This window comes from Theobroma cacao, chromosome 5, assembly GCF_000208745.1.
Source record: "Theobroma cacao cultivar B97-61/B2 chromosome 5, Criollo_cocoa_genome_V2, whole genome shotgun sequence".
NCBI classification, from domain to species: domain Eukaryota; kingdom Viridiplantae; phylum Streptophyta; class Magnoliopsida; order Malvales; family Malvaceae; genus Theobroma; species Theobroma cacao.
In genome coordinates this window covers 32,483,802-32,498,434 of record NC_030854.1, presented here as the reverse complement: position 1 = coordinate 32,498,434, position 14,633 = coordinate 32,483,802, and the positions used below count along the sequence as shown (strand labels likewise).

The window sequence follows — 14,633 nt, the reverse complement described above, 5'->3', positions numbered from 1 at the left end:
CTGTTATTTTAAAGTTAAATTTTTATTTTATTTATTCAATCGTATTTTTTTCCGAAATCGCTTCTTTTCTCTTTTCTTGTAAATGTCAATGAAACATTTCGAAATTATTTATGCCATATGAAACTGTCTACACTTAGAAGCAGAAATTAGTGGGCTAGGGAATGTAAAGTTAGATGAGCAAACTATAACACGATTTCAGGTATTATAACTTATGAAACAACAAAATGTCCGATTTGAAAGTACAACGCATTGTAGGAGTTAATGAAGTTCTCCCAAAAGTCTTTCATTTTGGAAAGAAACAAACAAACCTCACCCAACCATAACAGTAACCCTTGGTCATTTCTTTTGCAGAATCAAAGATAGTTTACTTAAGATGGGCAAAACTCACAATGCCCCTATTTGCATTCATGAAAATAATAAACGGAGGAACGAAAAATAAAATTCCCAAGATTTGATACAATCAACAGAACAAAGAAATTACAACACAACATGCAGGACATGTGGCAAGCCAAGAATATCCCTGCGCTCAATTTTAAGATTTATCCTTTAGATACCGGAAGAGTCCTTTAGTCCACCTGCCGCCAGATGGTGATTGCCCTGCCAATAATTAACAAGGATTTACAAAAATTTTTGGGAGACAATTGAAAAAAAAATAGAAAAGAAAAGAACTTAACTCGTACCTAATCATCGGGCTGATCATTTGCTACATTAAATTGCGTTACCCTCGAGATATATACGAGAGACATGAGCAATCTTTGTCCAATCCTCACCCGTCTCCCGTTTGCATCTTTCATTCAATATGGGACAATGCTCAATATTCAACTCTGAGGCACGGCATACCCTCTGGCAGAGATGACAGTTTTGGGCATTCCTCAATACTAAACATTCCAAGTGATATGACATTCTGCCACTCTGCTAAAGTTGCGAGATTCTGACATTCTTGGATTACCAAGTGCTGCAAAGTGTTGGCTGATCCCACAAGAAGCCATTTGGGTAGTGCCTCCAGCTTTGGTAAACCTCCAATTGCCAATAATTGAAGGGAGCCTTACACACTTCCGATGGGCTAATCTTGATTATCATCGTCTCATTTAAGATCAAGTTTTTCACAACTAGAAATTATCAGATATTTTAATGTTTTTAAAGATTTCATGCCAGTTGGAAGTGACATCAAGCTTGTGCAATTACCTATCATTAATGTTTCAAGGGATGTAAGATTCTCGATTCCTTCAAACAAATATTCCAGATTTTCACAACAAGCAATTACTAAATACCGAAGAGATTTCAATTGCTCAAGTCCATTCTCAGTTAGAACCCTTTGCTTCATACTTATTTTTAACTTCTGAAAATTGATCATGAATATCATATCTCTAGGCAACTCTTCAATTCCCAAACACATCAAAAGTAAAGTTTGCAATTTTTGTAATTTACAAATGGAATTTGGAAGTTTCTTAATATTGAAATTGTCGCTTAGGTCGAGATATCTTAAATGCTTCAAATTACCAATCTTTTTGGGCAATGCCTTGATACAAGATCTACGTAAATCCAACACTCGTAAATCATGAAATGTGGAAAGGCATTTTTCAATAAAAGATTCATTGCTATGACCTTCTTTCATATTTGGAATCGAAATGTAAGCATGTGACGTAATTTATCAAAATCAAAGGCTTTAGAAGGGCTTTCCTCGTGAAAATTCGAGTTGTCAGGGCACACATGTCGAACCCTTTGAGTAATATTTTGCTTGAAAGAGTTTGACATAGACCACTCCTTCTCTGTCACTGACAATGCGAGATCATATAAAAGATCATGCATTTTGAAATAATTATTCAAAATATTTTTGATAAAATCTTGAAAAAAAGATCTTAATGATAGTTCAATCAAATACTGCCTACCAATGTCTTCTGGTTCTTCATTTTCATTGGAGGATTGAAGCAAACCATGAGCTATCCAAAATTGGATCAACTCCCCGTCATAAAATTCATAATCCTTTAGAAAAATCGAAAAATAAGCAAAACACTGTTTCAAATATGAATGCAATTGATCATAACTCAATTTCAAAACAGGAAAAATGTTGTTTTCCTTTTGCACTAATTTCCACATCTCACTATCTCTCACAAGTTTCCAATCATGTTCCGAAGGTTTGGAGAGAAGTAAGCTCCCAAGTATTTTCAAAACCAAAGGAACTGCCTTGCCTTTTTTGGCTATTTCTTCCCCAATTTTTCCTAGATTTGGATATTGTTTCACATCCCTTTTCTTGAAAGCAAATTGGAGAAATAAACACAAAGATTCCTTTTCAGGAAGACCTTGCAATTTGTATGTTGGGATTGTACCCATGATCTCTGCAACTTGGTTACTACGAGTGGTGACTATAATTTTGCTTCCCCAACCTCCTCCCACTAACAACTGTTTAAGTTCATCCCATTTGATATGATCCTCGTTCCATAAATCATCCAAAACGAGTAAATACTTTTTCTCATCAAAACAATCTCGTAAGATTTTTTGTAATTGTTTTAAATCCATGTTACTACAATCTCCGTTAAGTACCCCCTTTTCAGCTTTAATGAATTTTATCATTAATTGCCTCAAATCAAAATCATCTGAAACACACATCCACATCTTCAACTCAAAATGCCTATCTACACACTGATCGTTGAACACCAATTTTGCAAGGGCAGTCTTTCCAAGACCTCCAATTCCAACTATAGGAAGGACAGATATGTCTTCACCATCAGTTGGATCTTGCAGCAAAGTTTTTATGATTTTTTCCTTGTCTTCATCTCTACCAATAATATCTGATGCTTGTACAAAGGAGTGGGTCTCCCTGTCCAAGCGCACGACATACCTAGAGCCATCATGGCTTTCACTGAGATGAAAATTGTTTTTTAAAGCAGCAATCTCACCAAATCTCTCTGTAACTTTTTTAATCTTATGGGCCATCCTAAACCGAAAAGCAAGTGGATTTGAGCTTGAAAAGAAATTGCTTACCTTGTCTCCCAGGCTCCTCTGTTTCAGAGCTTGCCTCCACAATGCTTCGACTTCAAATTCATCTAACACATCTTCTGCATCATAACAGGCATCCTTCAACTCTTGTAGCCAAACGCGCAGCTGATTGTTTAGAGCCTGTTTTTCTTCAGCATCTAAGAGCACAGCTTTGACAATGTTCAACGTTTTACTAAGCTTTTGAAGGCCACTTTGGACACCCCAAGCTAGGCGAAGTTCTTCATAGGAAAAACTGCTTAGTTTTTCGATGTCATTTTCTACAATGTTAAATGCGAAGGTTTCAGCCATGACTTCGAGGTGGAGGGGAAATGTGTTTTCTCGTAACAGCAAAGGTTTTCGATGGTAAGGTTTGCTGGGATTGAACAACGAAGAATACTGGAAAGAAAGAAAGCTATATGAAGAAGCAGCTGCAGAGAGAGAAAGAAATGATAATTGCAAATAAAAAAAAGAGAAGACTTTTTGCTGCTGCTGATCAATGTTCAAACGAGTATTCATTGCCGACAAAGGAAAAAACAGCTCCGAAAGAGAGAAAGTCAGAGAAGGATATGGTTGAATGCTAATTATACGCGTTGAGTTGAAATTAAGTTATACAACAAATGTAATTTTTTTTAATCTGATTCGAAAATTTCAATTGTAATTATTAAGCAAAACAAAATGGAATACCATAAATTGTGCTTACAAAATATCAATTTTGAGCAAGTAGAGCTCTGTTATTGCACAAGAGACTTTGTGTACAAATGGAGAGCAATCAATGATCTGTCCAGCCTTATTCAAAATTACATTGTCTATTGATATGGGGTTTTCTATATATTGGCAGAAACAAGTTGAGCTTTCTTCATGCTCCAGGCATCGAGCCTTGAGATTGTGACATCCACGGTTCCGTTATTGAATACGTACAGGTGAGCTTGGCTGTCTACGGCCAGAGCTGGATAAACTCTAGCGGTAATGCAGGCTCTTCCCTTCCCACTGAAACTTTCTACAACCGAATGATCTATCTGCAATGGTGAAATCAATGTATAAATTTAATTGTGAGTAAAGTCCAGGACGTAAAATGGTTTGAATATTGAGACAAAGTTCTAAAATGAATCATATGTTTTAAGTAGGCAACGAACCGAGGTTCTTAGTGTAATCTTCTCCTGACGGGGGTCTATGTCAATGAAAGCTCCATAGGTGGTCTTGTCTGGGCCTTCCCTAAATGTAGACCTGTTAAAATTTGTAATCTGAATTTGAGTCTGACTTCAAATCAGGAGGAAATGAAGCAACTCAAATTAACAGTCACAAAAAGCATGGAATAAAAACTGAACCTGCTTTGATCACTACACATGGGCACAACATATTTTCCACGGCTTCTGAAGATGCGAACGAAGACCGCAGTTTGCTCTGTCAAACCTTGAGAAGCTAAAACTAGTAATCCAAATGGCCCAACCATGCCTCGAAATGATGCTGTCTGTTGGCTACCGAGTGCTCGAGGATCAACCCCATCTGGGACCATGAATTCAGCCTCCTTCAAATTGGTTAAATCAAATGCTACTTCTACATCGGCCTGCACATGGAAAAATCAACATAATTATCCTTCCAAGTGTATGATTTGGGGACAGGTATAATTGTTAATTAGGATTAAACTTGTTACCTGTGAAGCTGTTACTCCCAAAACTTCAAGAACTGATCCACCCTTCAGCTGCTTCGACTGGATGCTTACATTCTCCGCACGAAGAGTCTCAATCTCTTTGATTGGCCATTGAATCAATTGCTTTCCAGTTTTACTGAGCAGAATGCTTCTAGGAATTGACTGTCAACACAGATTGCATTGCAAAATGAGTACTGTCAATTTTCATATATGAATATATATATTAAACGAGTGATGAACCGGAGAGCTAATAAGAGTGAATATAAAAATTCAAGTTGGATTACCTGAAACCCCGACCCATCCTTTCTCAAGGGCATTTGCATCACCATCCATCTCTGCTATCCAGCCCCATGTTATTCGCCTCTTCTTAGAGCTGTCAAAAAACGTCTTGGAAGCATAAACTTCTGTATATGAGAGTGAAGTGCTGAGGAATAACAGCTAAGCACAGGATTCTGGACTTGGAATTCTGTGCTTTTCAATGGACACTACAACGGTTCTAAAATATAAAAATATTTATATATTTTTATATGAATTTTATCATGTAAGTTGCTTTATATTGTCTTCGGCTTTTCGTCTCCCACCCAACACAAAATTCTGACTTCGTCATTGCCTCTTTTATTCGTCATGACGATGACAGACAAAGAAACAAGGATGGAAACGGCAAGAAGCGGAAGTGTTAGAAGACCCAGCGTAGCTCTGCTTGCATCTCTTGCATATCTTTTCAGTTTCTTTCTCCATTTCTCTCTTCTTCTCTTCCATGGCTGCAGCCTCTCCCTGCTTTTTTCTTTTTCCTGGACTTGTATTTGTCTATCTGTGTGTCTCGGGCTCTCGGCCCACAGATTTTCATGTTTATTCCCGTTGCAATCCCCACAAAAGTAGAAGACCAGATTTGTGATTAACTTATATAATGTTGTATTTTGTTTTTAATTTTTACATTTAATATAAAATGATATTTTAACAAATCAATTATTAAATTTAATAATATATTCATAATCCCATAATTTTATTTTTTTATAAAATTAAAAAGTAAAATTTGAACTTAACTCTTTGAAACAAAAATAAAGTACATCTCACTGTTAAATCAAATAATCAAGTGCAAACTCATATAAGTTTTCAAATCAATATGATATTTACGTGTTTACGAGTTACCTAAACTAAATATACTTAAAAAATTTAACTTAACTTTTGTAAAAAAAAAAAGAGATTTAACATGTATTTGATAGTCTCAATTGTTATCTCTTTTTTATATTTATGTGTTGTACTTTTGGTGTATATATGTATGTAAATATTTATGTGTAAATCCTCTTTCATCTTCATAAAAGAAAAAGTAAGCATTAAAATATAATTTATCACAAGCATTAGTATTTTATTCATTCAAATTTCCTTTTTTTCTTAAAAAAAAATCCATGAAATAAGCATGACTACTACCATTTCAGATCCTGAACTTGCAAGCAAAAGTTAAGTTCAATGGAATAAATTTACATTGACAGTAATTGATTGAATTAGGGAATGGAAAAGAACCAAAGATTTCTGTTTAGTTTGAAAGGAAAGAGATTACAACACAATGTAATTATAATTAAATTAGTAAATGGAGAAAATTTGTTTTGAAGGAATTATAACATTTAAAACCACAAAATCTCAACCTTGAAAGTTGAAAGTAGAAGACATTTAAGAATTATTAATGAAGTTATTTTGGAGAAAAACTAAACATAAACATATTACAAACCAAAATTTGAATCTGAAGGCAATACAACAAACCAACAAATAAAGAGTAGGGATCACATGAACAATCCAAAGTAAAGGAATTTAAGTACATCGACAAACATCAAATATATATGTCATTAACACAAGTAGGTAGATAAAATTTGGTCGTCATGACGACGACAAACAAAGAAAGAAGGGTGGAAACGGTAAGAAGCGGAAGTATTAGAAGACGTAGTGTAGCTCTGCTTGCATCTCTTGCATATCTTTTCTGTTTCGTTCTTCATTTCTCTCTTCGTCTCTTCCATGGCTGCGGCCCCTCTCTGCTTTACTTTTCCCCGGACTTGTATTTTTGTATCTGTGTGTCTCGGGCCCTCGGCCCGCAGATTTTTTTGTTTATTCTTTTTGCAATCCTACTCTAAAAATGAAACCCGTCCTTCTTTTTTTTTAAAATAATTTTTTACATTTTTAATATAAAATAATATTTTAACAAATCAATTATTAAATTATTTTTTATAAAATTAAAATGTAAAATTTGAACTTAACTCTTTGTAACAAAGATAAAATATATCTCACTATTAAATCAAATTATCAAGTGCAAACTCATTTAAGTTTTCAAACCAATATGATATTTACGTGTTTTCAAGTTATCTAAATTAAATATATTTAAAAAATTAGACCTAACATGTATTTGATAATCTCAATTGTTATCTCTTTTTTTGTTTATATATTATACTTTTAGTATATGTACATAAATATTTACGTGTAAATCCTCTTTCTTCTTCATAAAAATAAAGCATTAAAATATAATTTATCACATGCATTAGTCTTTTATTCATTCAATTTTCCTTTTTTTTAAAGGAATTATAACCTTTAAAACAACAAAATGTCAAGTAGAAGGCATTTAAGAATTAAAGAAGTTATTTTGGAGAAAAACTAAATATATATAAACATAGATCACCCAACCAAACCAAAACAAACCAAATTTTGAATCCAAAGGCAATACAACAAACCAACAAATAAAGAGTAGGGATCACATGAACAATCCAAAGCAAAGGAATTTAAGTACATTAACAAACATCAAGTATGTATGTTCATAACACAAGTAGGTAGACATAATACAAGCCAACAAGTAGGAGAAATGAGAAGCCAAGCCCAAGCACACCCCCTCCACTCTATTTCAGGGATTACAGCAACTGTACTTCCATCCAGTCCCAATACCAATAAAATGGAGATATGCCCTGCCACCCATTCACAAGCCAAATTAGGAAATTTCCCAAATTAAATGTAACTTTTTCCAATTACTCTCACAAAAGAATGTTACTTTTTTTCACTTTTTACCATCTACTATTTGCTTCAATGGTTTTTTCATAACATAACAGTGTCAAGGAAGTACTAGGCTGCTAGCTAGTAAAAGCTTCAATTAATATATTTCAATGAAAATAAAACAAAATTAAGAGCAATACCAATTGCTGCCTAAAAAAATTATTAAAACATGATAAATGTGAACATAATCTTTTTTTTTTATTTTGGGGGAAGGGGAATACTAATATCTTTTATTATCCAAAGATGAATATATATATATTTTAAAAATTTTTGAAAGTATATTTTGTGCTTCATTTTTATAAAATGAAAACAATAAATAATAAAAGACCAACAACCACAAAAACAATTTCAAATGAAAATAAACCCCATCATAGTTTAAAGATTTTGATTTTTTTTTCTTTTTGGCGAGGAAAAGAATATTCACACACTTAACTTTTACATTAAAAGATATATACCCTTTCTATTGATACAAATGTTCAGATATTTAATTTTGTTTTTGGTTCCTTGTGAAATAATAGTGATATTAATAACTAGGCATGTAACATATCACTACCACCTAGCTGATCATAACTAGTTATGAATCTTAAATGGGATTTATAGACTAAAAATAGTGGTCCAAAATATAGAAGTTTTGTACAAAAAAAAAATAGTAAAATTTAAAAGTTCTACAGGTTTAAAAAACACTTTTATATATCATCGATCTATCTGGCATGTTTTACAAAAAAAAAAAAAACGTTACTCGATTTTATATGTTATTTCTTTTTACGTTTCAAATACAAAATATGGAACGAAGGAAAGCAAATTACAAAAACGAAAACAAAAGAAGAAGAGAGAAAAATATTAGGTCTTACCAAATCATGGGGCCGATGATTGTTTAGATGAAACTTCATCACCGTCCAGATATATACGAGAGACATGAGCAATGTTGGGCCAATCCTCTCCGCTTTCCGGTTTGCATCTTTCACTCAAAACAGGACAATCTTTAATCCACAGTTTTTTGAGGCGCTGCATCTTTTCTGGCAGAGTTGATAATTTTGGGCAATCCATAATCTCAAGCTTTTCAAGTAATGTAAGATTTTTCCACTCTGGTGAGGTCGTGAGGTTCTCACATCCTCCAATTGTCAGGTGCTTTAAAGTATTGGCAGATCCTTGTAGAAGCCATTGGGGTAGAGCCTCCAGCTTTGGTAACGGTCCAACGATCCCTAATGTTTGAAGACACAAACCACTACCAACAAGGTAGTCTTGATTATCATCTTCTTTCTCTTTGAGTCCCACTGTCGTATTCAGATCAAGCTTTTCACAATCCCCAATTATTAGAGTATGTAATGCAGTTAGATATTTCAAACCATATGGCAGTGATATCAAGTTTCTGCAACCATAAATACCTAATAATTGAAGTGATGTGAGGTTCTCAATCCCTTCAAACAAATATTCCAGATTTTTACAGTCACGGATACACAAATATCGAAGAGATTTCAAGCATTCTAATCCCCGTAGAAGCTTTTGGTTTGTAGTTAATGTCCAAGCTCTAAGACTGATTAAGTATCCCATATCTCTAGGCAACTCTTCAAGTTTGTCACAACCATCAAGATATAGGGTTTGCAAATTTTGCAACTTACAGATGGAGTTCGGAAGTTTCTTGATGTTGTGATTGTTGGATAGGTCGAGATACCTTAAATGCTTCAAATCCCCAATCCTTTTGGGCAATACCTCGAGATTAGATCCTTCTAAATCAAGCACCCGCAAATGTTGGAACCTCTTGAGGCATGCTTCAATAAAGGATTTGTTGGTAGGACCTATATTCGTATCTGCACACCTAAATGAGCGCCAATGTCTTACTTTATTAAGTAATTTAAAGTCACTTTCTCCAGGAGAATCACAGTTAGTAAGGCACAAATGTCGAACTCCCTGGACAATATTTTGCTTGGAAGCATTTATTGTACAACACTCATTTTTTGCTACTGATAGTGCAAGATCATGTAAAAGATCATGCATTTTAAATTCAATAAAATCAAGACCATACTCATAATCTTGGAAAAAACACCTTGACAGTAGATCGTTCAAATACTGCCTCCCAATATCCTCCAGATCTTCATTGTTTTTGGAGGTCTGAATAAGACCATGAGCCATCCAAAATTGGACTGTGTCAAATTCATTAAATCCATAATCCTTTGGAAAGAGTGAACAATAAGCAAAACATTGCTTCAGATGAGGAGGTAGTTGATCATAACTTAGTTTTAGAACAGAAAATATTTCATTTTCTTTTTCCATTAATTCCCACGTCTCACTATCTTTCACAAGTTTCCACTCATGTTCTGAAATTTTGGAGAAAAGTAAACTCCCCAATGTCTTCACAACCAAAGGAACCCCTTTGCATTTTTTAACAATTTCTTCCCCAATTTTTACAAGGTTCGGATGTTGTTTCTCTTCTCCTCCCTTGAATGCAAATTTGAGAAACAAAGATAAAGATTGGTCATAAGGAAGACCTTCCAACTTGTGCGGAGGGATTGTACCGACCGTCTTTCCAACTTGGTTACTGCGAGTGGTGACCACAATTTTGCTTCCGTTAGCTCCTCCCACTAACAATTGTTTCAGTTCTTGCCATTTTCTATTATCCTCACTCCACACATCATCTAAGATGAGTAAATATTTATTACCCTTCAAACAATCTCGTAACACCTTCTGTAATTGCTCCAAATTCATGTTACCAAGGTCTCCATCACCCTCCTTTCCAGCTTTAATGATTTTCAGAACTAATCGTTTCAGATCAAAATCATCTGAAACACACACCCACATTTTCAACCCAAAATGCATATCTACCCTTCCATCATTGAATACCAATTTCGCAAGGGCGGTCTTCCCAAGACCTCCGATTCCAACTATGGGAAGGACGGAAATGTCTTCCTCATCAGCTGGATCTTGCATTAACATTTTTATGATTCTCTCTTTCTCTTCATCTCTGCCAATGACCTCCGATGCCTGCACAAAGGAGTGGGTCTCCCTGTCCAGGCGCACCACATGCCCAGGGCCATCATGTCTCTCAATGAGATGAAAATTATTTTTCAAAGCTGCAATCTCAACGAAACTCTCAGTAACTTTTTTAATCTTATGTCCCATCTTAAACCGAAAAGCAAGTGGGTTTGAGCTTGAAAAGAAATGACTTACCTTCTTTCCTACACTCCTCTGTTTCACAACTTGCTTCCGCAGTGCTTCGATTTCAAATTCATCCAACACATCATCTGCATCATAACAGGCATCCCTAAGCTCTTGAAGCCAAACCCGCAGCTGATTGTCATGAGCCTGTTTTTCTTCAGCATCTAAAAGCACAGCTTTGATGGTAGTTAAAGTCGTCTTAAGCTTTTCAAGGTCACTCTGGACACCCCAAGCAAGGCGAATTTCTTGATATGCAATATTGGCTAGTTTCGAGAGGACATTTTCAGCAATGTTAAATGCGAAGGATTCAACCATTTTTGGTGGGGGGAAATTGTGCTAAGTCTTCTGCTGATGAGGTTTATTGATGGCATTAAACAAGGAGGAAAAGAAAGAAAGAAACTGTTGGAGAGGAAGAGAATTTCTACGAAATGGTGTCTGTTTCTACCGACAATCGTCAAGCAATAACGCAGGTCGATCACAAAGGAAAGAAGCAGCTGGGAAAAGAGAAAGATGCAAGGAAAATTAGACGTTGACTTGGAAAAGAGCAGAGTAGTTGGGTGTCGTGCTTCCAAGTGCAAACCTCATATCCATTAAATACTAAAATACAACAATTTGCTATACAACTTGCATCATATAAATCAAAAAAGAAATGAATTTTGTGCTACCAAGCTGTGTTTGGATTTGATGGGCCAAAACTTTAATGGGGCTTCAATCAATAAAAATGGATTAATTGTTCTGGATGCATCATAAGTGGGAGTTCAAATGAATCAATATAAAAAAACTGATAATGTAATTAGTAAGTTTAAATGGAAATATCATCATTATTCTAGACAATATATGTAAATGTTTACAGCTGATAATACAAGATCAAGTAAAAAATCATCCATTTTAAAATACTGGACAGATAAATCTTTATAAAAATCTTAAAAAAAGATCATGATGATAACTCATTCAAATAATGCCTACCAATGTCTTGAGGCTCTTCATTTTCGTTTGAGGAAGGACAGATATATCTTCCTCATCAATTGGATCTTGCAGCAAACGTTTTATGATTTTTTCTTTGTCTTAATCTCTACCAATGATATCTGATGCTTGTACAAAGGAGTGGGTCTCCCTGTCTATTGAATGTTTATCAATATTCCAGAGAGTAATGAACGTAAGAGATTTGCAGAGAAGCAAAAGGAGAAGAAGGAAAAACTTGAAAATGAAACAAAATAAAGAAAATGCTTCACACACTTTTCTCTTTTCATTTCTTAGTTAAATACTAAGTAGAAAATATTGCCATCTGTACAAATTCTTTTGGATTCAGAAAACATAGAAAAAAGCAACAAATTCGTCACAGAATTTGATGCTCAGCAACACCGCCATCGAGAAAGTAACAAACCAACAAAAAACTATAGAAAGAAGAAAGAACACGTGGCTTTAACAGCCAATTAACAAGCTTATAAACTAAACGACATAAGGACTTGCGTTTAAAAAAAGGATTTATTTTGTCTAAACGGTGCCATCCCTCAGCGTTTTGCTTGCAGCTTAAAACAGCCCAATTAGTGAAGTTAAAACGGCATCGTTTAAGTCTCCTTCCTGTCTTGAATCTGTTCATTCCCGCCAAACTCCCTTCCCTTCTAAACTGAACCAGATTGGGATCAAAGTTCTCAACACCCCTCCTTGATCCCTGTCTGGTAAACACCCAATTCATTCCTTAAAAATTCGAATCTGTCTTTGCTCAGACTTTTAGTGAGAATATTTGCCAACTGGAGGTCTATGTGACAATATTCCAATCGAATTTCCTATTCTTTCAATATATCTCGCAAAATATGAAATTTAACTCGAATGTGTTTAATTTGATCATACTGAATAAGACTTTTTGCTATGATTATAGCAGATTGATTATCAACCTTCAATATGGTTCATTTGTCTTGATTGAATCCCACATTGGATAAAATCTTTCTTAACCATTGAGCATGGTTAGCAGCTAAAGCAGCAGTAATATGCTCAACCTCAACTAATAATTGAGCTACTAATTCCTGTTTCTTTGAATTCCAGGTGAAGACTACACTTTCAAAAGAGAAACAGAATCTGCAAGTGCTTTTGGAATCATCAATGGAACTAGTCCAATCACTGTCGCTGCACCCTTGAAGCTCACTGCTTTCTTGATAAAAATTCTTCGGAAACAAGGTGATAGTTTGGTGGATTTTGTCCTGCCAATGAATGTGTTCGTGACGAGCTTTTCCACTGGATGCTGGATATTTGGAATCAATGGGGCACATTATTATGCCAAAATTTTCAATATAGCTTGATATTTTATTACCACTAATTATATACATATATAATAATTTTTGTTGAGAAAATTGTGGGAGATGACCTTTCTTTATAAAGACATTTTAAAAGTAACCATCAAAATAAGTTTAACTGTTTTTACTCATATTTAGTCATGAATTGACGAAAATACCCTTTAAACTATTTCAAATAAATTAAACCATTCATTACAATTTCTCCCTATTACTTCTCATCTGTGCTTCGGATTTTTCTCTCACCATCACAGTCTCTCAAATTTTATCGATTTTTCTATTCGACATTCATCTGTTATGCTTCCGATTTCTCTCTCCCGTGTTTTTAGATTTCTCTTTCTTATGCTTTCAAGACACCAAGCAATGGTTTTGACGTGCTTGGGTAGTAGGTGACTGTTTGAGAAATTCGATTTTTAAGTATTTTGGATAAAAATAAAACTGTAAAAATAATTACAAATGTATAAAATAGTTTTTAATTGAATCAATTCGGGATCTAGATACCAATAAACTCAAAATTTTGAAATTTATAAATCTAGGTTTTCAAAGATTTTTTTTTTAGTCAAAGTAAGTATTTTAGATAAAAAAACATTTGTATTTTGATTTATAAAAACATGTTAGAAACACTTTAATTTGTGCCAAATTGTCAGAAAAACAAAAAAAAAAGTTGAGAGGATTTAAAGTTTTCGTTCGTAAGTAACAACAACAACATTTTAAACATTAAAGTATAACAAAATGTTTTTGAATATGTCGTGTAACAATAATATTTTTTTAACATGACGTGTAACAACAATATTTTTTTTTCAACATGACGTGTAATAACCTTTTTTAACCATGGCAATGTACATGTTTTTTTATATGGCGTGTAATAACAGTATTTTTTTTCAACATGACGTGTAACAACCTAACCTTAACTTGTCACGAGTTTTTGTACATGGCATATAACAAGCTAACCATAATTTGTCACGAGATTTTGTACTTGGCTTGTCACATATTTTTTGTACATAACGTGTAACACGCTAATCACGGCTTGTTACAAGTTTTTGTACGTAACGTGTCATATATTTTTGTACATAGCGTGTAACACGCTAACCACGGCTTGTCACAGGTTTTTATACATAATGTGTAACAAATTAACCATAACTTGTCATAAGTTTTTGTACATGACGTGTCACATATTTTTGTACATAGCGTGTAACATCATAGCGTGCAACTTCATTAAGAGTAATTTTATCTAACTTAACTAAAAATAATTAAACTTATAAATAGTACTATTTTTAAAAATATCTTATCTTTAAAGATCATTTTTTAAAATACCCCTTTGTTTGTTTCATACTTTTTCAAAAAGTTTGTACGGTAGTACCTTTATAACCTTCATTATTCTCTATTTTTCCCCTTTTTCATGGAGCCCTGTTCGTTCAAATATGTTAAAACCTTCTAGGTTGCTAGAGCTTGACCAGTGGGAGGGAATACTTATACACGGCTCTGCTTTCATGCTGTAATTAGTCACAGCCGACCATCACCATGTTAAAGTAAATTGGAAT

General features: G+C 34.2%; 2 protein-coding genes and 1 long non-coding RNA gene across 3 annotated transcripts; all 3 read right to left on the bottom strand.

The window, feature by feature from the left end:
* On the bottom strand, positions 1,612 to 3,285 carry LOC18599568 (disease resistance protein RGA2). Its single transcript, XM_018121033.1, has 2 exons — positions 1,890 to 3,285; positions 1,612 to 1,775 (listed from the first exon to the last, which is right to left on the bottom strand). The coding sequence occupies exons 1-2, from the start codon at positions 3,283 to 3,285 to the stop codon at positions 1,612 to 1,614; spliced, it is 1,560 nt and encodes a 519-aa protein (XP_017976522.1).
* Positions 7,311 to 8,647, bottom strand: LOC108662305. Its single transcript, XR_001928205.1, has 2 exons — positions 8,503 to 8,647; positions 7,311 to 7,566 (listed from the first exon to the last, which is right to left on the bottom strand). It is a non-coding gene; the product is annotated as an uncharacterized LOC108662305 (long non-coding RNA).
* On the bottom strand, positions 8,703 to 11,119 carry LOC18599570 (putative disease resistance protein RGA1). The gene is made up of 2 exons (XM_018121032.1): positions 8,761 to 11,119; positions 8,703 to 8,707 (listed from the first exon to the last, which is right to left on the bottom strand). The coding sequence occupies exons 1-2, from the start codon at positions 11,117 to 11,119 to the stop codon at positions 8,703 to 8,705; spliced, it is 2,364 nt and encodes a 787-aa protein (XP_017976521.1).